Source organism: Zeus faber (genome assembly GCF_960531495.2).
Source record: "Zeus faber genome assembly, chromosome: 2".
NCBI classification, from domain to species: domain Eukaryota; kingdom Metazoa; phylum Chordata; class Actinopteri; order Zeiformes; family Zeidae; genus Zeus; species Zeus faber.
In genome coordinates, this window is record NC_137189.1 from 21,302,145 (window position 1) to 21,329,903 (window position 27,759).

Sequence of the window (27,759 nt, forward strand, 5' to 3'; positions counted from 1 at the left end):
CAAAAGTTAATCTCAATACTTTGTTATTTACCCTTTGTTTGCAATGACAGAGGTCAAACGTTTTCTGTAAGTCTTCACAAGGTTTTCACACTGTTGCTGGTATTTTGGTCCATTCCTCCATGCAGATCTCCTCTAGAGCAGTGATGTTTTGGGGCTGTCGCTGGGCAACACGGACTTTCAACTCCCTCCAAAGATTTTCTATGGGGTTGAGATCTGGAGACTGGCTAGGCCACTCCAGGACCTTGAAATGCTTCTTACGAAGCCACTCCTTTGTTGCCCGGGCGGTGTGTTTGGGATCATTGTCATGCTGAAAGACCCAGCCACGTTTCATCTTCAATGCCCTTGCTAATGGAAGGAGGTTTTCACTCAAAATCTCACGATACATGGCCCCATTCATTCTTTCCTTTACACGGATCAGTCGTCCTGGTCCCTTTGCAGAAAAACAGCCCCAAAGCATGATATTTCCACCCCCATGCTTCACAGTAGGTATGGTGTTCTTTGGATGCAACTCAGCTTTCTTTCCCCTCCAAACACGACAAGTTGAGTTTTCACCAAAAAGTTCTATTTTGGTTTCATCTGACCATATGACATTCTCCCAATCCTCTTCTGGATCATCCAAATGCTCTCTAGCAAACTTCAGATGGGCCTGGACATGTACTGGTTTAAGCAGGGGGACACGTCTGGCACTGCAGGATTTGAGTCCCTGGTGGCGTAGTGTGTTACTGATGGTAGCCTTTGTTACTTTGGTCCCAGCTCTCTGCAGGTCATTCACTAGGTCGCCCCGTGTGGTTCTGGGATGTTTGCTCACCGTTCTTGTGATCATTTTGACCCCACGGGGTGAGATCTTGCGTGGAGCCCCAGATCGAGGGAGTTTATCAGTGGTCTTGTATGTCTTCCATTTTCTAATAATTGCTCCCACAGTTGCTTTCTTCACAACAAGCTGCTTTCCTACTGCACATTGAGTCTTCCCAGCCTGGTGCAGGTCTACAATTTTGTTTCTGGTGTCCTTTGACAGCTCTTTGGTCTTGGCCATAGTGGAGTTTGGAGTGTGACTGTTTGAGGTTGTGGACAGGTGTCTTTTATACTGATAACGAGTTCAAACAGGTGCCATTAATACAGGTAACGAGTGGAGGACAGAGAAGCCTCTTAAAGAAAAAGTTACAGGTCTGTGAAAGCCAGAAATCTTGCTTGTTTGTAGGTGACCAAATACTTATTTTACCGAGGAATTTACCAATTAATTCATTAAAAATCCTACAATGTGATATCCTGGATTCTTTCCCCCCATTCTGTCTCTCATAGTCGAAGTGTACCTATGATGAAAATGACAGGCCTCTCTCATCTTTTTAAGTGGGAGAACTTGCACAATTGGTGGTTGACTAAATACTTTTTTGCCCCACTGTATATACACACACACACACACACACACACAGAGTACCTGCGCAGCATCTCGCTGCCTGTGCCCGTGGTGGTGGAGGACACCAGCAGCAGCAGCGAGTATGGCTCTGTCTCCCCGGACAATGACCTCAACAGCAACCCCTTCATCTTCAAACCCAGCACCAAGTGCTACAGTGAGAGGGACGTCAAAGGCCCCCGCTCACTCTTCCTCAGGTTGGTGTACGGACTAAAAAAAAAAAAAAAAGAAGTGAATAAGAAAAGAAACGTGATGAGTTGGAATTCATCTTTCACTCCATACACTGTTTATTCCATTCAAAGCCACTAACCAATACATCCACCAAATACCAAACACAATAATTGTGGGGTATTTTTAGGATCTGAAGTTTGGGTATGGATATTGAGTCATGGAAAATGGAAAAAAAACATTAACAAACTTCACTTAAACAAACAAATAAAAGCGTAAAAACTGTGAAAAAAGTCAAGGTTTTCTTATTTTTCACCCAGCATTCCAGTGGAGAACTTTGAGGACCACAGCGCCCCTCCGTCACCGGACGAGAAGGACTCGGGCTTCTTCATGCTGAGGAAGGACAGTGAGAGGAGGGCCACCCTGCACCACATCCTCACCGAAGACAGAGACAAGGTGGTGGCCAACCTGATGGAGGCCTTGACACAGGTCAGTGGCAGCGTGGATTCGGTGCATTTCTATAAAGGTTGTAGAAAGTCTTTTTTCTTTAAGGCCAAACTGCAACCAGCAGTATACATACTAGAATGTGAGATGGTCTTGGTTAGGACATAAGACCAAGTCTAAAATGTTTAATCTGAGACGCCAGTTCTGATGGACAGAGGGTGCATGTTGGCATACAGATGGATCACAAGATAGATACCCCCCCCCCCCCCCCCCCCTCCCCCCAGGGCTCCGAGGCTACCAGGCTGAGGCATCAGCACATCTCCACGCTGGTCGTCAGCCTGGCCGACTTTGTGCGGGCGGCCGACAGGAAGATCATCGCCAGCACGCTCTCGCAGCTCAAGCTGGAGCTGGACTTTGACAGCACGGCCATCAGCCAGCTGCAGGTTGTGCTGTTCAGCTTCCAGGACGCTGTGAGTACAGCCGCCGTCCGGTGGCTTGGGAAATCCTCACGCATTTTATTTTTTTTTTAATCTGCCGTAGAAATCTCCCAGTTGTGGCCTCTGCATGAATATTAGGTTTTGAAGATTGCTCACAACTATTCATGGTATATTATATGAGGGGTAGCTTCCAGAGCTAGTTCGGTCAGACAACTTGACGCCACCACAGGCTTCCACATCCTTATAGGCCGGCCTATTTAAGATGACATTTTATTAATCTCTGTATGGAAATTCAGGAAATAGTTCCGTACATAGCCTAAAGTAGCTAAAATGACTTAAAACAATAAACAAACTTAACTGTTGACCTGCTTTACTGCCTGCTTTTCTACGTTGCTGTGCTCCCTCCACCTCCCCTGAATCCACCTGTTGGGCTCTATCCAGTTGGAGGATTCAGGTTCATCACTTCTATATTTCTAGCTCACCAAAGCTGCTTTCACACATGTACTATAAACCTGAAATTATCCGGACATTACCCGAAGGAGCTGTATGTTTGAATGCAAATGTCCGAATCATTTGACCCGGACTTAGCATCCTAGTACAAAGTCTGCATAATGTCACATTGAGCAGTAAGTGTGAACAGAGCAGGTGATTGTCCATATCATTCACAGCGAGCGAGTGGGCGTGTTTCCTGTTGATGACGTCTCTATCATGCGCCAGTTATTTACCTTCTTGCAGATCTTTGTGCACAGAGCGTAGCTGCTTCGTACTCCATTCTGCTTTCCTTGATTATTCCTTTCCACTCTCTCGTTTATATTACGGATATGTAATAACGCCAAAAAAAAAAAAGCCAAACTGCTGATAAGTCTGTAGCCTCCTCCGCCATCTTGGGTGTGCTGTAAAACTCTGCATCCTCATTGCGTCACGTCCTGCCTCCTGCATGCTGTACCCAGGCTCCGCCCCTCGTCTAAACCAAGTCTGAGACACGGACAATCTCCATTTTTTTGCTACATGAGTGAAAGGCTAAATCCAGACAATGTCCAGATAATGTCGGTCAGAAATTAGGTTTAAAGCGGAACGGGTCGTTATCTTGCATCTTACTCCGAAAAAGAGGTTGGGCAATAGGCAAAAGAAAATCATTAAATTAAGCGCATGATACGAGAGATTTGTCCCATGATAGTGCTTATTGTGTAAAAGGGCTGACCCACACTCCTTTTCTGAAAAATGCCATTATGCAACTCATGATACAGTAGAACAAGTGGCCTTTCTTATTTGTGAGGGGAATGTTGCGTAACCCTCACAATGTGAACACAGAGCATCGGCGCCCCCTGCTGGCAGTAAATGGGGGGGCGCGACTGCGCTTCATCTCCCTTCCTTCGACTTTATTCATGCCTGAAGGCAAATTGCAGTGTCAGCAACCACTTAATAGGCAAAAATAATAATAAAGCTATGGAATAAAAAATAAAAGAAGAAAGTAACCCAGAAAAAAATATTAACAAACTGAGAAATTTGGTCATATACAATAACTATATACGTAGTCAGCTGAACCTAAGATGAGTAGGCGGTAAGGTGGATGGTAATGTACAATAAACCTCATCACAAAAAAACACTAAATGGACAAACAACAATAGAAAAAATTACTTAAAATGAAACGGTTAACAATAAAGTCACAGGGAATGAAATGCCTCAGGGCCTTTTTTGGTGTTCAGATACTGGAAGGTTTGCTCCCAGCTTCCCACTTTAGGTTCCTCTGGCACTGCAGTGAGTTTCATCTGCAAATATGAAGGCACATTTTGAGAAGATATAATTGTTCAGTCAGCATTCGAGTAAAAATAATGAACAACGCTCAATGTACAACTCAGTGTAACGTGTAATTCATGTAAATGTAAAACTGCAAAATACGGTAACATTGCAACAGTGACGTGCAGTACAATTGTCATCCACACTACAAAGAATACATTTCTGGTCACAATAAAGAGAATGTGTTTTTCTGATTAGTCCTGAATGTGAACGTTCCTCTCTGGGCTTCTTCAGGTGAACAAAGTTCTGCGAAACCACAACATCAAGCCCCACTGGATGTTCGCTCTGGACAACATCATCCGCAAAGCTGTGCAGACAGCCATCACCATTCTGGTGCCAGGTGACTGAACGGAGACTTTACATACAAAAGACTTTGTCGGACCCCGTTTTACCACGTGTAAAGCCCCGGGTCCCACAGTACAATTTCAATTGATGTGATTACAGATTCAACAAAAATAAGTTATTCTTGTGAGAATTCCATTCTCAACTTGATTCCGACTCCTCTGATCCGTTGAACCCACTGAATCGAACACAAAAACAATTGGAAAATTGAAGAAAAACAAGAGGGAAAAAAAAAAACTTTTCTTGGGCCCACTGTGCTGCATACACTACCGCTGTGATGACTCTGGTAGTGTAGTAACGCTATGCGGGGTCCCTCCGCAGAGCTGAGGCCGCACTTCAGCCTGGCCTCGGAGAGCGATGCTGCCGAGCAGGAGGACGACGACGACGGCGGCGGCGCGGCAGATGGCAAGCCCTCCGCCCAGCAGAGCCGCAGCCACGCCATCGCCAGCGCCGCCACCTCGGCCCACGACGACACGGTGGTCACGTCCGGGGTGAGCACGCTCAGCTCCACCGTATCCCACGAGTTGCACGGCGCGCAGCAAACAGTCAGCGTGGAGCTGGGCAGGATGAAGCTGGAGACCAGAAGGTAAGCTTGACATATGATCACCCGAGCTGCCACACCCTCTCACTGTGACATAAAACCCATCCCTGAGTTGCAAAGGGGCAAAACAAGTGTGACAACACTTGTTTTGCCCCTTGGCAACTCAGGGACTTAAATCTTTTGATGACAAGTGATTCAGCTATCTATATCAGTGTTTCCCAACCTTCCCAGCAATCCCATACCACATCGCTATCCTAGAAACCACTACAAACATCTGAAATATATATACTATGCTTCTGGCTTACAGTAAGTTATGCAAGTCTTTTAAATGACTCAGACGGTCACTCCGGCAAAGGAGAGGGCGAGCAAGTGAATCTTTGACCAATCAACAGAAAATAATTACTGAGGACTTCATTAATGTCCAAGACAAAAGAAAATTAAAGCCGCTTATCACAGTTTATGTTTACTGTGACTAATGTACTATTTGCAATAATGCAAAACAAAGGCTAATTTCAATTATTCTTTTTTTTTTTAAGTGAAATTTGTAAATCTTTCACGTTAACTGGACAGTGAAAAACAATAGTCTATATGGTATGTAGTATAAGTTACTCCCCGTCAAAATGTATGTTTGCTCTCCTTTATTGATATCATATCTGCTTTATCACTGGTTGCCATGGCGTCACTAATGCGCACTGTCGACAAGCGGCGTCCACCACTCTTCTCATCTGGAAAAGCCTAGAGGATGTGAATTTGGGCGGGAGGAGGCCTTTAAACCTCACCTGACACTCCTTTTTCTCGCTGAGCTTAATTCCTTCGTTCTTTTCCCTGATTTGCGTTTCTCCCCCGTGGCTTCACGTGACCCCAGGCTGGTAGAGGAGTTGTTGGAGAAGGAGAGGGAATACCAGGACATCCTGCAGCAGGTCCTCGAGGAGAGGGAGCAAGACATCAAACTACTGAGACTACGCTTTGAGCCTTTAGGTCTCTGCAAACCTGTGTGCTACAGTATGGGTGTTATCTGGGTAAACGTAGATGTGTCCGTATTGGGTGGTCTCGTAGCGTGTTGGCCGATGAAAATTCCTCCAGATGTGAGATAGATTACCATGACCATAATCGCACATCATCTGACAGAATTCTAATCACAGACAAATTTTGAGCATTTTGTCCGTCCTCTCGTCCGACAGATCCTCCCGCACCGTCCATCTGTCCGTCTGAAGAGAGGCACCAGGACCCGGAGCTGAGCGGGTGGCTGGGGCTCCACGGGGCCGACCAGGAGTCCATTGACAGGGTGAGTGAGGGTCAGGGGTGAGAGCTGGGCAGTTTACCCATCTTTGTTTTCAAACATTTTTCTGATTGTTTTTTTTTAATTGTTATTTATTTGTTGTAGGAAATAAAAAATGTTTTTATTAAATATTATTTTATTTTTATCAAGTTTTTTTTCTTTTCAAATTTTCCGAAATCTCTTAGGGAAAAAATATGTTGATGTTGAATTTATCCAATGGTGCAGCACTAGTGTTATACTACCAATCAATTTACGGTCCTCTATCATAGGATCTTTAAATAACCAAACAATAATAAAAATAACATTGTCGTAAAGTCGGGATGGAGCCGAATCCAAATAAAGCACAAATTGTGGTTTTTTTTACCAATAATTATTTTGTACAAATATTTCAAAAATGATTTATTTTCGGCAAGAAAAAACATTTGGAAAAACGGTGAGTGGGAACTGTGGAGCTCGGCTGTAAAAATACTGAAACCTGTCCAGTCTCCACGGAGACAGGTCTTTATATTCTTAAATTCGATTTTTATTTTTTATTTTTTCTTAAATGGCACGGTGGGTAGACATCAGGCACAAGCCCTTCGCTTGCCCGCCGGCTGCAGCGCAGCGCAGAGCCGAAGGGAGCGAGCGGATAGGGAGAGGTAGAACAGGTGGAGAACGTTGGTTCTCCAGAGGCAGAGAGTGTAGGACAGGTTGAAAATGATCACACTGATTTAATAAGACTGGGGCTCTGTCCCCTCACAGTCAGTGGAGGGAAGAGTCCATAGGGGCGGGGAAACAGGGAGCGAAGCGCTGGTCTAAAAAACGTTGCCTAGTCTCGCGTGATATTAAACACCACCCGCGCGAGCATTAAGTAATGTATCCGGGACAGTCATCTATGTGGGAACAGACTCCATACAGAACTTTTCCGTAAAGGAGGCTATGCAGGAATGACTACCTACTGCCTTTGTCGGATTTTTTATCCAGCAATGTGACGGATTCCATGTGGGAAAGGTGCTTATTTTAGAAACGATTAATGTGAACCTCTAGGTTCGAACTCATGCAAAGGATTTGACAATTATTGTAACTTATTTAAAGCCTCATAAGACATTCATGACTTCCAAAATGAGATTTTTAAAAATGACCATAGGGCACCTTCATCAGGACTCATGCAATTGATGTATCAAGACATCTTAAATATGGCATATTTATACATCATAGACAGAGCAGTAATGCTATGTTAAAAAAAAACCCATAACATTCAGAATCTATTAACATGTACTAAATCTGTGTCCTTTGATGCACTCTGTAGAAATCTTACTTAGAAATGGCCAACATGTCATGAAGTCTTTTTACAAGGTTCATTGGTTTTTTTCCCCCCTCCCTCAGATACTGATGGAGCAGTACACACTGGACGACGTCCTCCACGCTGTGACAAGAGACGATCTGAAGAGTTTAAGATTAAGGTATTTTAAGGCATTAAGGCTTTTTTTATACTGATAGGAACCTATTTATTTTGGTTTAAAAAAACAAACAAAAAAGAAAAATCCTGATGTTAGAGGATAGGTTGTTTTATCGACTTGTTTGCACTTTAGCAAATCCACTCTAGACTCTCAGCTCCAGGCTAGAAACAGGAAGTTGTTACGCTCTTACTGGCAACCTACTCTTCTGTACTGCGGCAATTGCAAAAAGTAATTCGAAATAAAATGTGATATTACTGTTATTCATAAAATGGGGGGGCAGTAAGAAATATTAAGCGGTTTTGGACCAAACAGTTCTGGGGACTTCCTGAGGGGAAGTATTGAACTGGGTCCCCCGAGAACTAGATCCCCTCAAGGGCTTTTTTTCTGGTTTCGTTCACACTGCCAGTAGGAACGCTGAAGTGAAATAAGCAAATAGGGCTTCAGCACGAGTTCCGTGTTGTATTTAGTCTATAAACTTTCACTGATTTCACCTTATCAGTCCCCCAAAATCTGTTTTTGGACAACTTTGAGGGGAGAAATAAGCAATCGAGTCCCTGAATCTTCACTCATATTAGATCTACGAGGCCTAATTCAAAAGTTTGCTCCGACTTTCAGAAGGAAAGGGTCTGCACCGGGACACCGCGCAGGGATTTTTTTGTTTCATTTCATCTAGAATAAAAATATTTTTTTATTGTCGTTTATTTTTATTGGTTATTTTTGTATTGGCTTTGTATGCGGACTGGTCCCCGCCCAGAGCAATGCAACTCAACCGGGCGGACTGTCCTCAGTGCCCCGAGGGCATGGGAGGTGGACAGGTTCTAAGAACTACGATCGTTCCTAGTTCCTGCGGTGGGGATGCAAAAGGGAGGGCCTCCAAAAGTTGTTAGAACTATGAAAAAGTTCCTGCGGTGCACAATCGCCTATTGATGGGGGTGTGGGTAAGAGGGTGACTGAGAAAGTCTCCCCGTTACGGTAGAAGTTCACCGGACGCATAGGAACAGCGTTCGGGCGCGGCGCACAGCGTGGTTTTCCACCGGCTACGTGGTGAAGCGTCATAGAGAGGAGTATTGAAAACAACAATCTTTTTTTAACACACAGTTTGTTAATACGGTGGCACGCGGCGGGGTCGGTCAGACATACAGGATGAAAGAGACACAGATGGAACCTCTGTGGAAAGCCGAAGTCGCTTTTGTTTCCTGCTGCGAGGCTTACAACTACCCCGGGGGGTAGTCCAGTCCAGTCGGGGGAAAAAACAACCTGGGATGGCCGTGTCCCTTTTTATTACGGACTTCTCTTCATACACTTTCTCTCGCTTTGACTTGCACCCAGCGCTCTCCTCACTTCCCTCTCTCCTCTCCTTCCACAGCATCCTGGACACCTCCCCTCCAATCACGTGAACTTATGCACATTTTAACAATGAACTTGAACGCCGCCCACACACAAACGCACACACATACACACACGTCCACTTTGTTCGCTGTATTTAAAATGTGTCTTGATCAGTAAGCAAATCCAACAGCAGCTCTAGGTCTCTGGTACAATGTAGGCTTATATAATACTTTTACACATTTCAATTGATTGCACTCTTTACAAAAACATTTCTATGTCGTTTTATCTCCTGCTTCTATGGAAAAGGCTCGTGGAGCCACGGGCAGCTGGAAAAGAAAGATAGACCTTGCACACAAATAGAGAAATTACATAAAAAGCCCCACAGGGCTTAAGTGGCCGGTGGAGCTGCAGCAGTGGATTAACATGGGTTTAATAGGAAGCGTGCACTTACTGCACGCCGCGCCTGTACGCTGCGCCAACGCGTCTGATGGACATCTACCATTACACACATGCCGTTTTTTGTTTCATTCAATTGGGAAACGGGGGAAAATAAATACATCTACAATAAAAAAAAAACACTGTTTTTTGTTCGTTTTATTTGGAGAAATGGGGAACGGAGATCGCTTCTCAAAATTGTTTTTGTTCTTTTTTGATTGGGTGGTCAAAACGCACGTTTGGGTGGGCTGATATTATGCATATGCGACTCGCAGGAGGGGGGCAGCGGTTGTCATCTAAAATAAAACTAACTATTTCTATTGATTTTGTTTGGAGAACGCAGACGCGTGGCGCAGAAAATTGTGCCGGTGTTGTGCTGAGTTCCGCCTGCCTGCCGAGAATTGCATGCACCTCGTGGCAGCGGGCTGGTTGTTTCTGTTTTAGCTGTGTGTGTCCCCATGAGGTGCATGCAAGGTGCATTCTGCAGGGCAGGCAGTCGACTCCCATAATTCACATGTTGGCAGGGGAGGGGTGGGGCTTTTTAGGGCGGAGCTTGCAGCTCCAGCCGGAGCCTGTCTCTTTCTCTCTTTTTGAGGGCTCTGTCTTTTTAAATAGAGAAATTTGTTTGGTATGTACTGTGCAGTGAGTGAAAATAGTCTGAAAAACCAACATGAAAAAGAATCATGATTGGATCGTGATCCTGCCTGAAAAAAACATTGTGCTATGATATTTTTGCCATATCACCCACCCCTCCACTCAAGACAGGTGTCACTTTGTAGTGAGATCTAACAGTTTGTTTAAGGCTTAAAACTATGCCCCACTGGACTGCATTTAAGTGTGTGAGAAGTTGCAGCAGAGTAGTACATTTCTCAATTATAAAGTGTCCAGCGAGGTTGTGCTACGAACAGTTCTAACTGATAGGGACAAACATTTTAATAAGGCCTGGGTTGAGGAAAAAAGCAAACCTATCCCTTAAACATGACGTAAGAGATTAGAAACAGAAAATTGTGCTGTTTTTTTCCCCAGGGGTAACATACAGTAGCCAACATATGGTCTGGATGTACTGCAGAAATTGCAAAAAGTAGTTTTAAATGAAAATGTGATATTACTGATATTCAAAAAAATTGACGAAGAAATTTTCCTACTTTCAAAAAGGAGATTTAACATTTTTTAAGGCTTAAACTTTTGTGCCAATTAGACTGCATGTAAGCACAGTGCACCTGCAGCAGAGCGGTATGGTTCGAATAGTAATGCGTTACTCATTATTTTAATAAGGCCTGGGTTGGGAAAAAAGAGCTTACCTATCCTTTAAACAAGAGACTAGAAACAGGAAATTGTGCCGCTTCTTCCTAGGGCTACCTACACTAGCCAACGTTACGGTCTGGATGTACTACGGCAATTGCAAAAAGTAGTTTTAGTTTTATTTTTGATTTTAGTATAATTTTAATAAGACCTGGGTTGTAATCAAAGCGAACCTATCCTTTGAACCTGAAAGGGTCTGCTAGCATCCGACAGGGTATAATAGGTGGATAGAGCAGGTGATACATTGATTCTAATGGTGAGATGTATCATTTAACTTGACTCTCTCTCTGTGTTGTCCTCTGTGCAGAGGTGGGGTCTTGTGCAAGCTGTGGAAGGCCATAAACGACTACAGGAAGAAGCCAAGCTGAAGCTCTTCGTCGGAGGAACCTGACCACTCGTACAACTGCGTGCAAGCAGGGGAACTTTGTCCTGGACGACTAGAGTACTTCAGACCCTTTTTTTACCTCAGTGTTCATGTGACTGACACCCCTCCCTCCCCAAGACACAGTGAATTGTTCCGGAGGTTTATGTGACTCCTTCAAGATGAGGTCACTCTGGAACAGAAGAGGAAATAATGATTAAAGAACGCATTCTCAGATGGGGAATGTTGTAAAACTAGCCTGACTAACCCTGAGAATTCATGTCCAATTCATTTGAAAACAGTGAATGGTCGTATCTTGTCGATACAAACATATGTTTATATTTATATGTTTACAGATTTGGCTGTCTTTTAAAATACAATCCTGAGAGGCAAAAACAAACCTGCTACATTTCATGGACTATTTTTTTTTTATTCTATTCGTATGTCCGTATTACACATCGACATTATAGAAATGTACGTCATATCATCACTACTTTATTTTAATGTGTTTTTTATATTTACCTTAACGTGAAGGATGTCATGGCATGTCGTAATATTTGTCTTTTCATTTTATTGTTTGTTTTTTTTAATCTTTGGTGAAACTAATTGAACTTTTCACGCTTTTATTTCTCACTTGTTTTTTTAACCGGGAGCCAAACTTGTTGTTATGTTATTTGTTGTGAAAACAAAAAAACTAAAGCTTTGTTATTTACCTGTTAAAGGCTATTTTCATCGATGGGATTCTTGAATGCAATTGGGATAGGACAATGTCTGTATAAAATGTGTTGTGTTGATTTGATCAATCGTTAGGTGGATATCCCAGGAAAAGGCGTGTCTGAAACATGAATTGTTCTGTTATTGTTGTATTCTAGATGTTGCAGATCATAGAGACACGCTGTTTACTGTAAGTATGTTTTTAAAGGGTCCACTTGTTGAACATTGACAAAAATACATGTGTTTTATGATGGACATTATGATAGCCATGCAAATGATTTCATTTTACTATATATGTGTTCAAATGGAAACCTGCTTTGACATAACCTATTTCGTATTTAACAGATTTCAAGTTTTCTTTATTATTATTATTATTATTATTATTATTATTTAAAATGTTATTTCAAAATTAGGACATTTTTTGAAAACACGCTATGTGTAGGTTTTGTTTCATATTTAATTAAACAACAAAGTATTTGTGTCAAATAAATATTTTCATGTTTAAATCTGAAATGTCAACGCAATTATTTTGTTTGCGTATTATCATTATATTCGTTATATTATTATAATAATTATTATTATTATTATTATTATATAGATGGCAGTAATAGAGTGCTGGTTGAAATAAGCCCACACACCTTACTGTTCAAGTAAAACCGAAGTCTGTGTTAATAGCTCCTTAGTTGACGTTTATTTACCGTCCTCCGCACACGCGCTTGCGTGCGTGTGCTCGAGAGGCCCGTGACGTCGCGCGTTTCCTCTGAGCTGTGCGCGCGCCGCCGCTCCCGAAGCGCCGCCGTGACGTAATCGCCGTCTCCCCGGCCGTCATCGCGCCGGGAGCGTCTGTGGCGTCCGGAACCGTCAGTCCGAGCCCGACATGCCCGGGGAGCCGCGTGGTGTGTGAGCGAGCAGCAGCCTCCAGCTCGGACCCTTCGCACCGGTTTCAGTCCCGCATGCTCCGCGGAAACAGCCCCGGGTTGAAGGATGCTGTTCGGCGGCGTTAACATGGCTCCGGCGACTGCGCATCACCGGCTGCCCGCCTCCGCGCCGCCGCCGCCGCTGCTGCTGCTGCTGCTGATCTGCGCGGTGAGCACCGTCGGCGGCCGCTCCTCGCAGATATCGGACCTGAAGTCCAAGATCTCCGGGGTGGAGGAGCTCCTGGAGGAGTTCCGCAAGCAGCTGCAGCAGGACCAGGCGTACCAGACCCGGGAGGCGGTAGGGGAGGGGGATGCGGCGGACTCCTGCTTGAGCGGGTTCACCGCCGCGGGGGAGCGCATCATCCGGGCCAGGGCCTCCATCGAGCAGGGCGCCACCTTCCTGTCGGCCCCCGGCGGAGTGCGCAGCTGGGCGGACTGCCTGCACGCCTGCTGCGCGGAGCCCCGCTGCACCGTGGCGGTCGTGCCGGACGATTTCGGTCGGACGGACGAGGCTCTCAGCTGCTACCTGTTCAACTGCACCTACAACAACAAGAACGTCTGCTCCTTCGCCCCGCAGCAAGGGTTCAGCACCTACAGCCGCGCTGCCAACACCACGGGACACCCCTCGCTGGACTTGGCCCCTGGGGGCCAAAGCCTTGGTGATAATGGCCACCAAGGTGAGAAGCCTGCCACTCCCAACACATGGAATATTTTACAAACGACTGGTCTGAGGGGACCATGGTCATATCTAACAATATGAAAAATGTTCCCAGATTCCCAGAGACAATCTATCTGGATCGAATTGAAAGTCCAGAATTCCTGGTATAGAGCGTAATGATCCAGCAGAAGAAAAGCGGTATTGTCTTGCTTCCCTGGCCATTATAAGATAAGCAGAAACCTGTTCCATCTCTCACAGTGCAATGCGCACCGTTTACTTAGACATTAGCAGCAGCAGTTTGACTGAGACTGGTCCAGCAGGTGGGTCGAGTTAATGATTTGCCTTCGTGCCTCTGGCCTCAAACTATTAGATGAGATGGCTGAGACAAGCAGCAGCCGCCAGCTTGAATGGAAACCCTTTCTTTTGGAGAGTTTGGAGGTAGACCTAGGTGGAAAGGGGATCTTGGCTCAAGGTCAACAGCACAAGGGAATGGATACCAGTGTGTACACATACACATTTCCATTTCTGTAAATCTGTAAATGAGACAAGACAAGACAACACTTTCTTAATCCCTGGGCAGTATTTCACAAATGGAAATTCTTGAAATAATCTCAATGGTTAATACTTCACCAATAAGGTCATTTGGAACTTATTGTCTCAGTTCCAAGTCCAAGGCTACTGTTTAATGCTTAAATAATAGGCATCGATAGGTGACGGAAACGGAGTACTTTTACTCAAGTGCCTTACTGTTTGAGTAATTTGGAACTTTATGCTTACAAACAGTTTCCATCATTGAGGTTAGACTGTGTCAAGAACTTTCCATGCTTGTGCATATTTAAAATAAAGTACTCTTATTATTTTTACTGTACTTGAGTAAAATAATGGACGCGGGGACCTTAACTACGATTTACTTATTTACCAGGCCACCGCTGTGGGATCTCGCCAGGTGCGCCGTGGACATCCTTCGATTTTCACTTCAAAAATAAATGCTGGAAACTCTTGTGTCTTGCTCTCGTGCTGCAAGATCAAAGTTGCGAGGCTGTAATAATTCATCGGATTCATCAGTTCCCTCCAGAGTAGCAGCTCTGTGTTCACCAGAACAAGTTTGTCTTCTCATTCGTTCAGTTGTTGATGAGTCGCTCAGAGAAAAAAAGGAGTCGTCGGGTTTTCTGACTTGGAACGAGAATCAGAAGGGTTGGTTCGGCTCTGAGTTTTGTGTGGATTAGTCGTTCAGCGGAATGCAGAGTGTAAATCAGCCACGTTCAATATGAATTGGCCCAAATTCCTGCCTTTTCTTGCCTTGGACTTGAATTGAATCCTCAGTAATTATTTCCAGTTTGTGAGTCGAAGATTCACTCGCTCACCCACTCTTGCGTCACTATTAGTCAGAAACATGAGTATACATGTTCATACAGTCAGAAACATGAGTATACATGTTTCTGACGTTTTTAGTGGTCAACGGTGGACAGTCGTGTGCCGTGGGATTATTTAATTGGAAAAAGTGCGGCACGGCAGAAAAAATGGTTGGGAAACACTCTCTTAGTCAAAGAATTTCTAAGTGTGCAATACGAGTACACGCTTCCGCCGCCACCTGAAGACATTTGGCGTTTTTTTGCGCTTTCCAGAGGTGGACGAGCCCCCCCGTAGCGACGCGGGCCAGGACGTGGTGATCCGCCTCCCCACTGACTGGGCGGTGCTGGACGGCCGGGACAGCGTGGACGACCACGGGATCAGCCACTACGAGTGGGCCCTCATGAGCGGGGACTCAGCCATCAACATGAAGGTCAGTGCCACAAGGATGTTTTGTGTTTGGTTGTATGTGTGTGTGTGTGTGCGTGTGTGTGTGTGTGTGTGTGTGTGTGTGTGTGTGTGTGTGTGTGTGTGTGTGTGTGTGTGTGTGTGTGTGTGTGTGTGTGTGTGTGTGTGTGTTTATTTATGTGTTTGTTCGTTCGTTCATTCATTCATTCATTCATTCATTCATTCATTCATTTATTCATTTTTATTTATTCATTCATTGCTTTATTTTCATTGTTTTATTTTTTCGGGATTGTATCGTTCACACATTCCCTGTGGGAAGTGAATCAGAAGGGGTGTGCTTAAAAACAGAGAATACACACCATGGGTCTCTTCATCAGTCTGTTTGTAGACTATAGGATACTATACAGTTGAAACTCTGTACACTGTTACAACTTTAGTACATAGTAATAATTCATACCCTATATTACTACACCAATAATCTATTCTGGGCATAGAATCACAATTTGTATGTTCTATCTATTTCCGTTCTGTATTTTTTGGCTACAAGAATATATTTGGCTATTTCTATTTTATTTTTTTATTATAAATTATATTTGATTTAATTTTGAGATGTACTTGACAGAATCATCTTATTCTGATTGTGATATGGGAAGCTCTACACACACAAAGCGAAAATGTATGGTTGTACTTACACTGAAATATGAAACCAAATTAAAGGAAGATTTGTCATATGTAGGTGTGTTATTTCCCACCAGCAATGCCGATATGTTTCTTTACAAAACGTAATTGGAGGATTAAGGATTTGTTTGAGAAGGGGTTTGCCCTCGCCGCTCTGACTGCGTACGTGTGATCAGTTAATGCACTGATTGAAATGTCAAAAGAAAGACTTCAGAGCCAGTGTGTTTGCTGTTGTTCGCGCCACGTGGCTGCAAAACCCCCCTAATTCCTACTGCACACGGAGCGATAAGAGCTTGTTATGACGGAGAGGCTGTGGCGCAGGATATGATAAGATACCTTCCGTGGGCTTTTCTTATCGAACGCCCCAATGTGTGTGTGTGTGTGTGTGTGTGTACTTGGCGTGCGCACACACACACACACACACACACACACACACACACACACACATATTTACAGTAACATATTGCTCAATGTTGAACTCAGTGCAGATGCACACTCAATGCACTTTATATTTGATATCTTTGCTATTTTCTATGTGCTACTATGTTAGAAATGAGACTGCACTGAACACTGTTCTGTTTTCAATGCCAAATCTTTTTGACATTCACCGTGCTGTCGTGGTTGTGAAGGTGACCCACCCGGGGCTGCTGAAGGTCAGCGGGCTCCAACAGGGCGTTTACACCTTTCAGATGGTGGTCACCGACAACGCGGGTCAGAAGAGCTCCGACAACGTCTCCGTCACCGTGCTGGCGCCCGAACACCACCCTCAAGGTGACACACACTAGTGCACCCTTTTCACAATGAAATAACCCCACGACACACCACTATCCCACCAAAAACGTCAGAGAGATGTATAACTGTGCTTATTATTATGGTCTAATAATGGTTAGTGATGCCAGACTCGCAGACGATTAGTTCGTAGTGAACAAATCTTTTTGCACACCTGACAAGCTCTCAAAGCGCACTGCATCATGTTTGTGCCAGATCATCTGCTCCTGTTGTTGTTGTTGTCGCATGTTGGTGGTGTGGTCCGGTGCGGTGGTCACTCTCCCACCCTTCTCCCGCCGCTCCGCAGTGTGCACGGGCCAGTGCTCACGCTATCAGTTCATGTGCGACGACGGCTGCTGCATCGACATCACCTACGCCTGCGACGGAAAGCAGCAGTGTCCCGACCGCTCCGACGAAGCCTTCTGCCGCAACTGTAGGTGGCTGTTTTGTAACTCGGGGGCGAATTTCGAGTGCTACAGTATGATCACAAATTTCACCAAAAAAAAAGAACAAAACAGACTGTGGTGGAAGAATAGTGTCTGACGCCAAGAAGTAGATTCATACTGATTCACTCTTCCGTGCTTCAATTGATTATTCATCTGAAATCCATTAAGCAGCGACTTGGACTGAGTGACTTGTGAGCTTGTAGAGAGACACGTGGCCTGGTCTGAGTCCCATCGAAAGACCCGGTGTTCCAAGGAGTGGAACCGTATAACTTTCTTATAACATTTAAGCAACTTATTATTTCTATCAGAATTAGAATTGTTGATACAGAGGTGTATTGTTTATTATTAATTTTTGAGGTTTATTGTATGTTGCCTGTTCTTAAGGTAAATTTTTTTTATTTAAAAAAAATATATTTTTTAGGTTTATATTTTTTTGTTCATGACTAGGTATACTGTACATCAACATTTTTTTTATTTTTCATTGTTTATTTTTTTTGGTTTCTTTTTCTGGTTTATTGTTAAGTTTATTTTATTGTTTATTCTTTGATTTATTGCATATTGCCATTTTTTCTATTTCTATTCTTATTACTTAAATTACTTTTGCCTATTTGCCTATTTTGTGACGCAAGCTGCTATGACACTTAAAGAATAAAGTATTTATCTGTATATCTATATATCTATCTGTCCGTCCGTCCATCTGTCCGTCTGTCCCTCTGTCTGTCTGTTTGTCTATCTACTGTATCACAGTACAGTGTCTGTCTGTCTGTATCCATCTAGAGTATCTGTCTGTCTGTCACCAGTTACACCCTCTCATAACTTTTTCTTTATACAGTCGACAGCAGCAGGAAGTCGGTGACCCATCCCGCTGGCGATCCCAGCCAGCCGAGGCCTGTGGACGAGCAGACGGCGGCGGAGAGCGACGCGCCCCCTCAGGTTCCCCCCGAGCGCCAGGACAGGACCAAGGTTCCTCCTCCCCCTGCCCACCCCGCTCACCCCCAAACGACCAATCGACAGGAGGGCGCAGACAGCCAAGGTGTGGCGGTGTGAGGGTTTTTATTATCCGTTACTTAAAGAACAGCAAACAGATAAATTATCTGATTTACTTTTCTGACATTTTTTTATTGTTCATTGTTTATTTTTAGGTTTATTTTTCTGTATTTTAGTTAATAATTTGATTGTTTATTCAACATTTTTATATTGGGGTTTTTTTAAATCTAATTGTTATGTGCATATTGCCTAGGTGCATATTGCCTTTTTTCATTTTTTATTGTTATTACTTTATTATTGTTACGTAATTTGTGATGACTTTAGGAATAAAATATAACTGTGTAACTGGTGATATTGGCATAAAAAGAGCTTAGCAGTCCGATAAATATGAACAATTAAATAAATAATAATATTTAAAAAAGGCTATCAAATAAAATAGTCAACTAAAACAATAAAATAAAACAAAGATTTAAATAAAATTGTCAAACATATACAAATTGACAAATAAAAACAGAGACAAATAGTAACAGATAAAAATATATAAAATGCTATACTAAGACGAATTATTGTAAATTACAAATATGAATTATTACTACATATTAACTAGCTTATTACGGTATGCACAGTGTAATACCGGTATTGCTGTAAATTGTCTGTGACCTGGCAGTTATAATGTTATGCCCTTTACCTTGTGGCCCTCTGCCACGGAGGCAGATGGGACCCCTACGGGCAGCAGCTTTAGTCGTGTAGCTAAGCTGGAGGTTTTTGGCCCGGGGCCTTATTTCCAGCCATGGGGGCCACTCTCTGCTGTGCCGGGCTGCCGTGGGAACGCTGCTTTATCCCCATGTCGCCCCTGAGTGCTGCAACAAAGCACCTCTTGTCTCCCTCCCTCCCCCGCCACCTGATCCCTGAATAAGGCCGAGAGAGTGAGGCGGACCCGGGCCCATCGCCACTCAAACACTTCACTTCGTAAATCCTCACTCTCAGCAGAATTGATATACGGGAGGGAACCTTCTATTTCAGTCTTACAAAATCTGGGTGTTATAATTCTGCCTCATTCTCACACTACAATGATTCAAAATCCCCCCCAGCCAATAGACTTAAAAGTCAATGTAAGATGATTCACTTCAGCCCTCCATCGCTCTGTCTCTTTCGCTCTCTCTCTCTCTCGTTTCCTCCCAGATCCCTGCGCCGCGCCGCCCTTCATCGGGCCCTGCAAGGAAACCTTCCCACGCTGGTACTATGACCAGGAGGCGGCTGTATGTAAGCACTTCCTGTACGGCGGTTGCCACGGCAACCATAACAACTTCCTCCAGGAGGCCGACTGCGTCAACAAATGCGTGCAAAAGAGTGAGATTCTCTCTTTTTTTATAATATTATGAGCCTGTTACAGATTTTACTGTTAACCACTTATAATCGTTTAGGTCCCGCTTTCAAACTGGCAACCGTGGCTCCTCCCACCACCAAACAGACCGAGACAGGTAAAGGCGCAAAATTCATTACAGTGATATGATATACAATGTGGCCGCTTTGGTATTCTTTTATATATATATATATATATATATATATATATATATATATAGGTATACTGTGTATATCTCTCTCTCTCTCTATATATATATATATACTGTAAATACTGTATATATTTGCAGCAGTGTCGCAGGGCCAGCCAGAGAGGGACCTCGCCATCTCCAAACCGTATCCTGTGTTGGGAGGCCATCCCGAACCTGAGTCAGGTGTGGTGACCCCCACAATTCAACCATTTTTCTGGCTGCTTATTGAGTTTTTTGCCTTGAGTGATTTTTCTATTATTCTTCTAAGCATGTTTTTTTAATGTACATGTATGAGGTCTTCGAAATCTACACTACAGTCTGTGGGGGCAGGGTTAGAGACACTAGTCCTTAAAATGAGGCTAATTGTAAACATGAACAAAGACAACATTTGGTAGCAAAGTTTCTACATGGATAATGAAAAAAAAAAAACAAGAACGTAGGCTAGTGTGGGAGGAGAGCGCTTCTGCCTTTGGATAAATCATTACTCTACCTGTCCGGACTCACTATAGATCATGCTGTGCCTTCCAGCGTTTTATAACCACTGTGCAGCGGCACACTAGTGTGCAGTGGGAAATTTACCAAATTCCACTTTAAATAAATAAATAATGGAAATGAATGTTTGCGATGCAAGATCAAAATTGCAAGGCTGTTCTAATTCATCAGTTCCTGCAGAATAGCAGCTGTTTTCATCAGATCCAGTTTGACTCTGTAAGTGAAGACTCCACATAGTGATGAAAGAGTCTTCTTGACGTGTGACTCAACAAAATGAGCTGTTCGATTTACTGACTCTTTGTTCAATTAATTCGGTTGGTTTAATGCACAATGAGCGAGGGAGGACTTCTGGTAATTATTTCCAGTTCATGAATTGAAGATTCACAAAAAAAAGACTTTAGAAAAAAAAAAAAAAAGACTAAAAAATAAGATTAGTTCTCTACGAACAAATTGTTCACCAGTCTTGCATCACTAACTGTTAGGCCATAATAATAAGCACAGTGCTATGTGTTTATGATGTTTTTGACAGTAAAGTGGTTTGTCGTGAGAATATTTAATTCTAAAAAGTGATGCGGGAGAAATTGGTTGGAAAACACCGTCAGTAGGAGCTAATAATTAAATGACATTTTTAACTGCCCTTATCCCTATGACCAGAATAGAAAATCGGCATTTAAGAAATACAAAGATTGAGCCGTCGCACAGACTCAACCCAACGTTTAAACTTTGGACCCTTATTCTCCATTTCCTCTCGCAGGTGCAATCCTTCCACTGGCGCTCGGCCTCATCATCACCTCCTTGCTCCTGATGATGATTATCTGTCGTCTCCAACTGGTCCGCCACAAGCTGAAGAAGACCCGCCCTCTCACCACGGAAGAGTCAGACTACCTCATCAACGGGATGTACCTGTAGCATCTGCAAGTTAAGCCGCTAGATTTACCTCCAGTTTGTTAAAGGGGGGGGAAGTCTGAAATGAGTCGAGATTCCATGTCCCTGGTGAGAGGCCGCATGTACCCTACCTCCCCCTCCTCATCAACAACCCAGAACAGCATCGATCTATCAATGTAACAGCTTCTTCTTTTAACTGGTGGGGGCACGTACTTCTTCAACACTTTACCGTCTATCTCATATACATACACACATATATATATATGTTGCTTTCCCCTCAAATGTGTTTATTTTGTTACGAAATATGTAGAATCTTATTTTCAGTCTATTTTTATCTAATACAGCTCAGTGCAGAAGTGGGGTTTTTTTCGCCACCGGGTGGCGCTGCTGTGCTACATTTGTGCCATGTCTTTTTAGTTTATACCAGATAAAACACTCAAGACAGCTTTGTAATGTATGCAGGATTTATCGCTTGTAACTCAACTGTTTTATTATTTTTTATGATTTCATTGATCAGCAAGTTAAATCAGAGTATCATGGCTATATTATATGTCTGGATACCAAATTCACATAATTTACTTTTCTTCATGAAACAATCCTGCTAAGTTTCGAATGCATGTGTGTAGATGTGTTCTGCACCCTGTAATGTGTCTTATGTGATTGAATAAAGTTGATTACATATCATTAGTTTAGTTTGTCTGATGTATCGTACCCGGATCCAGTGGCGGAAAGTAATGTTTCAAAGACTTCTTCCAGCGCTGCCTGGATCATGACAAAACACAGACAAATATTCACGTCCTTTATTATTTCATTCCAGAAAGTGTGAAAGCACTGGACCGTCCAACACACGGCTTCTCCAGAAACAAATGTGCTATTTACTTTTTAAATGTTTTGTTTTTTTAAATGCATATAAGACAGAACATCAGACATTCATTTGCTTTATATAGTTAATTTTGGCAAAGCAGTGACTTGTAATCCCTTATCAGACCCCAGAAGAGCCTGTGCGGGATATATTAAATGTAAACCCAGGGGGGGGGGGGTAGCGTGGATAAGCGGATAGCGTAGCCCTGCGTGCGCTCGTGTTTCCTGTGTGAGCGGTGCTCCGCTCTTCTCGAAAGACTACGTGTAGATTACATCGCCGCTGCGTTGCTTTAGGACACGTGCGTGTGTTTTGCGCGTTGTTAAATACCGCCGGCGCAGAGCGGCAAAGCGGTCAAGGATGTAAAGGGTGGAGAGGACGCACTCCGGTCAAGGTCGCTGAGGCTCTCTACTTCGCCCTTCAGTGTCCAGGTGGAGCTGAAAAGTCGTCACTGCAATTCAACTGAATGAAACCACACAAACAAGCACACACACACACACACACACACACACACACACACACACACACACACACACACACACACACACACACACACACACACACACACACACAAATTAAATAGAAAAACTATAATCACAGCGGTGGGGGGAACAAAAATAGCACGTCACCAAAGCTGCAGGCTTCACTTTCCAGCGCTTTTAAGCCGCATCCCAACCATAGAGTAGTCCAGTTCAAAAGAATTCTACAAAAAAATAAAATAAAAAAACACATTATGGTTTGTTTGCTTTAAATCCCAATGGTCATTGGTACACGCAGTCCTAGTGTTGTTCAGGTTCAAACTGCCACGTGGAATAATTGACCGTGTTCCTCTTCAGAGTTCATCCCTGTGGGAGACAGAATCCCGCGGTTAGAACTGCCGCAAACAAATACAGTACTGTACAAAATCAAGAAACAGAAATCCAAAATTGAAGGCGAGCGGCAGAGCCATCCAGCATGCGGTCGGAACGGGTCGCTGTTGAGCCTGCTTCACACCAAATCCGACAAACGTCAAGAACAAACCAGAAGTCCGTTCATTCCTATGGAGGACAGATTCCCGATCAAAGTTTTGGTCTGACAGTATTACTAGTACAGTAGTACCTGAAGTGGCAAGTTTTTATTATTGGAATTGGGCCTAAAACTGAGTAAAAAAAAAAAAAAAAAAGTCACGCATATAAAATAATGACGTTATTAACATTAACGTTGGATGTCACCATATTCAATATCAATAATTCTCTTTTTATGTCAGTGAATTGTGTGTATTTTTTTTTTCCCACACTCTGCAAACAGTATATAAAGGGGGTTTTAAACTTTCATTCACGGAACATGGTATGTGTCCATTTTACCAAACGACTTGCTATTCTGGAAATTAAACAAGCTCTCTCAATGAGACATCCCCGATATTTTGTGACGCAAACATCAAGATGCAGTTGGGCGGAGGGGGGTCCGACTATCGGCTATGATCACGGAGTGAAGAAAGCTTTCAGGCACACGAGCATGCAATGTGCCTGGGACGCACGGCCAAGATGATCCAAAGGCTGCGGTCTTTGGATCTCTGCATTGCCCAATGTTAAAAAAAAATAAACAGCAAAAGGCTCCGTTTTTTGTTATTTTCACCTCCTGTGGGTTTAAATATCAACCTGACTCGCATGCTTGAATGCTAAACATCGTGGGACAAAAATATCACATTGTCTATAAATAATACTTTAAAAATAATATCCCTCCAATTGGCATTTGTTTCAAAGAATCTATTAATATGGGTTTGGGACTATGACGTTAAAAACAAGATTAAAGGAGAATTCCAGCCTGGGTTATGGGGAGGAGGAAGAGATTTTTGGGGGTGGGGGGGGGGGGGTTGTCAAGCATCAAACGCAGCCCATGCGACCAAGGGACCACCCCACATCGTTTTCACCTTTGCCGCCGTGAGAAGGACAGAGAGGGGAGGGAGTAGGAAAGAGAGAAGGAAGTCACTTCCACCTGGACCACTGCTTGTCTTTGTCTGTTAAAGGCACGTAAATCACCCCCATCAGGGGCTTCATCTTGGTGCTGCCGTCCTCCATCTTGTCATACTGCTCCAGCATCTGGTTGCCCCCGGCGGGGCCGACGGGCAGGATGAGCCGCCCGCCAGGTTTCAGCTGGTCCAACAGCTATGGGGGTGTGGACAATATAATTTAAGGAATACAACTTTATTTGCGGGACATTGAATCGGGCTTCGGTCCAGACTCACTGCTTGGGGCACACTGGGTGCGGCCGCGCCCACATGGATGGCGTCGTAGGGCGCCTCCTCCTTGTGGCCCAATCGCCCGTCTCCCACTTAACGGGAAATAAAACAAAAACAAAAACAAGTGGCCGTCACTCACCGGGTGTCTCCCCTGGGAAAAGTCTTCCCTCTTTTCTTGGCCCCGCATTTTTTAAAATGGAGTATCCTTCTCAATTATTTAGCACTGTGGATCCCATTTTGGGGTAAAAGGACCTTACTGGTGGGCATCAGACGTTAACCTGCTCAGCACTTAGTACCTTACCCAGTAGCTTCACTCGGCCCGACGTGATCAAACTGGGATCGTCTTTCTTCACATTGCTTACAGAATCGTCTACCAGCTCTTTGATGTGATCGATGCCTATCACCTTCCCCTTGGGGCCTACCTGCAAAGAGTCGGACGGAGGGTTTGAGCTTGGACTCGCAAAACGGAACGACGAAATAAAACATAGACGCAAGTGGATTCGCTTGAATATCAAATCATTTTTTCGGTCAAGTGCCTCCATAGAGAGTAACGTCGTGTGTTTACCCGTCAGGTGTGGCTCACCATTCGTGCAAAACACACAGAGAGGATCCCGCTGCCAGAGCCCACGTCCAGGGCCTTGGCGCCCTCATACAGCTGATCATGCAGGAGCTCCAGGGCGTACGCATGCTGGGAAGAGAAAAATCTGTTTTGGGTTTTCTGTTAAAACAAACTTAGTAACTGTTGTTTTTCGGACATAATGAATGGAGGCGTGTATGCATTAGTGTCATACCATGTGTGGAGCGCTGATGGTCGCTTGAAAGCCTTTATGATAAAAAAAGAAAGTTAAAAAAAACAAGGAAAGAGAGGCTCTGATTAGATTTGTTTTTCTGAAGTTTTTATTTTTTATTTTATTTTCCCCCCAAAATGCTGTACCTATAGATTGTGGGGAATCCATGTAGGGGTTACACCGGGAGAAATTAGCTCGATCTGTAGTCAGCATGACTTCATACACCTTGTCCGACTTGATGATGCCATTTTCTGTGGACAAAGAGATTTAAAATAAAAATAAAGTTACTGAGACATTTGTTTGGTATATGCGATTAATTGACAAGGAAATAATTGCGATTAGCAATTTAATTGTCTTTTTGTTCATTTTATGCTTTAATCATAGTATACGACAATAATAGTGTAGTAAGGGAAATTACAAATAAGGTTTTCAAAGGGGAATAAAAAAAAAGCATTGTGAGAAACATGCATTTAGTATTTTATTTTGTGAGAAATAAAAATCATAGGTTTAAAATTCCCCTTGACATTTGGACTGAAGCATAGGGTTGTGGAATCTGACGATTTTACAAAACACAAACAGAGCATAAACGCTTTCATAGATGGTCATATGCAAGTGCAGGCCACCCACACACACACACACACACACACAGTCTCTAGAATTATCCGTCACAACAGGTTGCGAGCACCAGTTGGTGCCAAAGGCAGGAAGTGCCAGTGACAGCCGGTGCCGCTCTTGTTACCCCCACAGCGATGTGCTGCCCGGCGGTCTTCACAAGGATACATTACGCACACACACACACACACACACACACACACACATACACACACACACACACACCTGACGCCATATTTTACAAGAGCTCTTTAACGCCTCCACTCAGACAAAAGGGATTCAAAGCACTTTTTCAAACAAGGCCCACGAAGGCCTGTGCCTTCCTCGAGGCCAAATGAGGTCATTCCACCCGCTCTGTCAGGCTGTGGATCTACACCTCCGTGAATGCGCATGCTACGATCAAAAGGGATTCAAAATGTAACTTGCTTGTTTTTTTTTTGGAAGGAATCGTTTTATGGACACAAACAATAACAAACTGAGGAATTTGCAACACATCCTGAGTTTAGCACATGTGAACTAGGTTTGAACTGTCTCTGAGCAAGAAGCTGAATAACTAACTGCTCCCGATGAGAAAAAAAACTGACGCCTTGCAGGGCTGCCTCTGCCATCGGTCTTTGAATGTCCACCCCTTTTTCCTGAATCTCCAACCTGGGATTAATAAAGTATTATACTTCATTATTTTAGAAATGTCCATACTTTAAAAATCCCTGTCAAGGCAGCAGATCATTGCTGGATCTGCTCTTCACATCAAAACCAAATGTGACAACTTCTTGGAACCGATAGTAAATATACTTCTCTTTTTTAGTTTTACATCTGTTTCATTACTTACCATCTCCGTGCAGAGCAATTAATTGCATAATGTCAACACGCTCAAATGTGCATTCAGACAGAATCATCCCACATACCATCACAGAAGAGTCACAGAGGACAGAGCATACTGATCACTAGGTAATAGGTGCTAAGTACTAGCTGCTAGGTGCTAGCTGCTAGGTGCTGCTGGGTACTAGATACTGGATACTAGGTGTTGTTGGGTACTAGGTGCTGGGTACTAGATGCTGGGTACTAGGTACCGGGTACTAGGCAGGTACTGGATACTAAGCGCTGCTGGGAACTGGATGATGGGTACTAAGTACTGGGTACAAGGCAGGTACTGGATAATAGGTGCTGCTGGGTACTGGATGGTGGGTACTAGGTACTGAGTACTAGGTAGGCACTGGATACTAGGTGCTGCTGGGTACTGGATGGTGGATACTAGGTGCTGGGTCTAGTACCCAGCACCTAGTACCCACCAGGTACTGGGACCTGGATGCTGGGTACTGGATGCTGGATGCTGGGTACGAGGTACTGGGTTCTCGGTGCTGACTAGCTGTGATTTATATGTAACCTCCACATTGCATCGCCCTACAGTCATACTGCACTGTGACCACTGACCAGGACAGCTAGCAGGGGCTAGAGCGAAGTGGGCTGCACACTATTCTGAAACCCCAGTAGTCCGAAAAGTGTTGGGTTAGAGGTGGTTAAGTTTATGTGTAAGGTTACAGATGGTTAAGTTTGGGTTTAAGGTTCGAGGCGGCTGGGTGTCGTCCATGTCCAACGGGCCTCTCTTTTTGGACTATTGGGGTTTCGGAATAATGGGCCGTCGGGACAATGGCACAGCACCAGAACGAGCTAGCCCGTCCTAATGACGCACATATCGAGCTGACACGAAGCAGGGACGGAACTGAAGACCTGCAGACCGCCATGTAGCCCTTCTCCTCCAGGCTGGATCCACAGCCCCCCTCCCCCGGTTACCGTGCCGTGGGGCGCGGGCTGTGGAGAGGCAGCGCTGGGTCACCCGGACCCCGCCACGCAGCCTAGCAACCCAGCTAGCTCGCACTCCGCTACCAACACCGTCACGCGCGATTATCCCCCCCCCCGACAAACACCGGCACCGGCACCGTTGTGTACAAACCAACACCAAGCGGCATGGCGGACTTACTGCGGAGGTTGTTGACGAGCTCTGCGTGGCTGGCTCCTCCGGATTTCCACGCCATGATCAGACAGACTCTGCGGAGCAGGTAGACGGCGGCTGTCAGTACTGCGCCTGCGCCGAGCGTCCTGCCCAGGAAGCCGAGAACCTCCGGAGGAGATGGAGCGGCGGA

General features: G+C 44.2%; 3 protein-coding genes across 4 annotated transcripts in view; 2 read left to right on the forward strand and 1 right to left on the reverse strand.

The window, feature by feature from the left end:
- map3k5 (mitogen-activated protein kinase kinase kinase 5) overlaps positions 1-12,459 on the forward strand; it is a 65,932-nt gene extending 53,473 nt beyond the window's left edge. The window contains exons 22-30 of the mRNA XM_079996630.1: positions 1,431-1,608; positions 1,900-2,068; positions 2,308-2,493; positions 4,492-4,597; positions 4,921-5,185; positions 6,006-6,118; positions 6,322-6,425; positions 7,785-7,861; positions 11,232-12,459. Coding sequence (XP_079852756.1) covers positions 1,431-1,608; positions 1,900-2,068; positions 2,308-2,493; positions 4,492-4,597; positions 4,921-5,185; positions 6,006-6,118; positions 6,322-6,425; positions 7,785-7,861; positions 11,232-11,292 — 1,259 coding nt within the window. The 3' untranslated portion in view covers positions 11,293-12,459. The remainder of the gene's footprint in view (positions 1-1,430; positions 1,609-1,899; positions 2,069-2,307; positions 2,494-4,491; positions 4,598-4,920; positions 5,186-6,005; positions 6,119-6,321; positions 6,426-7,784; positions 7,862-11,231) is intronic.
- A 545-nt stretch (positions 12,460-13,004) lies between these two features.
- lrp11 (low density lipoprotein receptor-related protein 11) lies at positions 13,005-21,737 on the forward strand (the record flags this gene model as incomplete). Its single annotated transcript, XM_080023514.1, has 9 exons — positions 13,005-13,593; positions 15,200-15,357; positions 16,640-16,781; positions 17,086-17,211; positions 18,057-18,257; positions 19,394-19,561; positions 19,636-19,692; positions 19,864-19,947; positions 21,011-21,737. 9 exons carry the CDS (start codon positions 13,005-13,007, stop codon positions 21,163-21,165), a joined length of 1,680 nt encoding a protein of 559 aa, XP_079879640.1. The 3' UTR covers positions 21,166-21,737.
- Positions 21,738-21,927: 190 nt separating this feature from the next.
- pcmt (protein-L-isoaspartate (D-aspartate) O-methyltransferase) lies at positions 21,928-27,736 on the reverse strand. Of its 2 annotated transcripts, none has more exons than XR_013844056.1 (8): positions 27,597-27,736; positions 25,153-25,257; positions 25,010-25,041; positions 24,802-24,906; positions 24,520-24,640; positions 24,225-24,310; positions 23,910-24,144; positions 21,928-22,845 (listed from the first exon to the last, which is right to left on the reverse strand). XR_013844056.1 is itself a non-coding variant. In XM_079996841.1 (8 exons), the coding sequence occupies exons 1-8, from the start codon at positions 27,649-27,651 to the stop codon at positions 22,833-22,835; spliced, it is 687 nt and encodes a 228-aa protein (XP_079852967.1). In that variant the 5' UTR covers positions 27,652-27,736; the 3' UTR covers positions 21,928-22,832. The 2 variants fall into 2 exon arrangements, 1 of the variants encoding a protein (XP_079852967.1); XM_079996841.1 differs by having other exon boundaries at positions 23,975-24,144.
- Between the last annotated feature and the right edge of the window lie 23 nt (positions 27,737-27,759).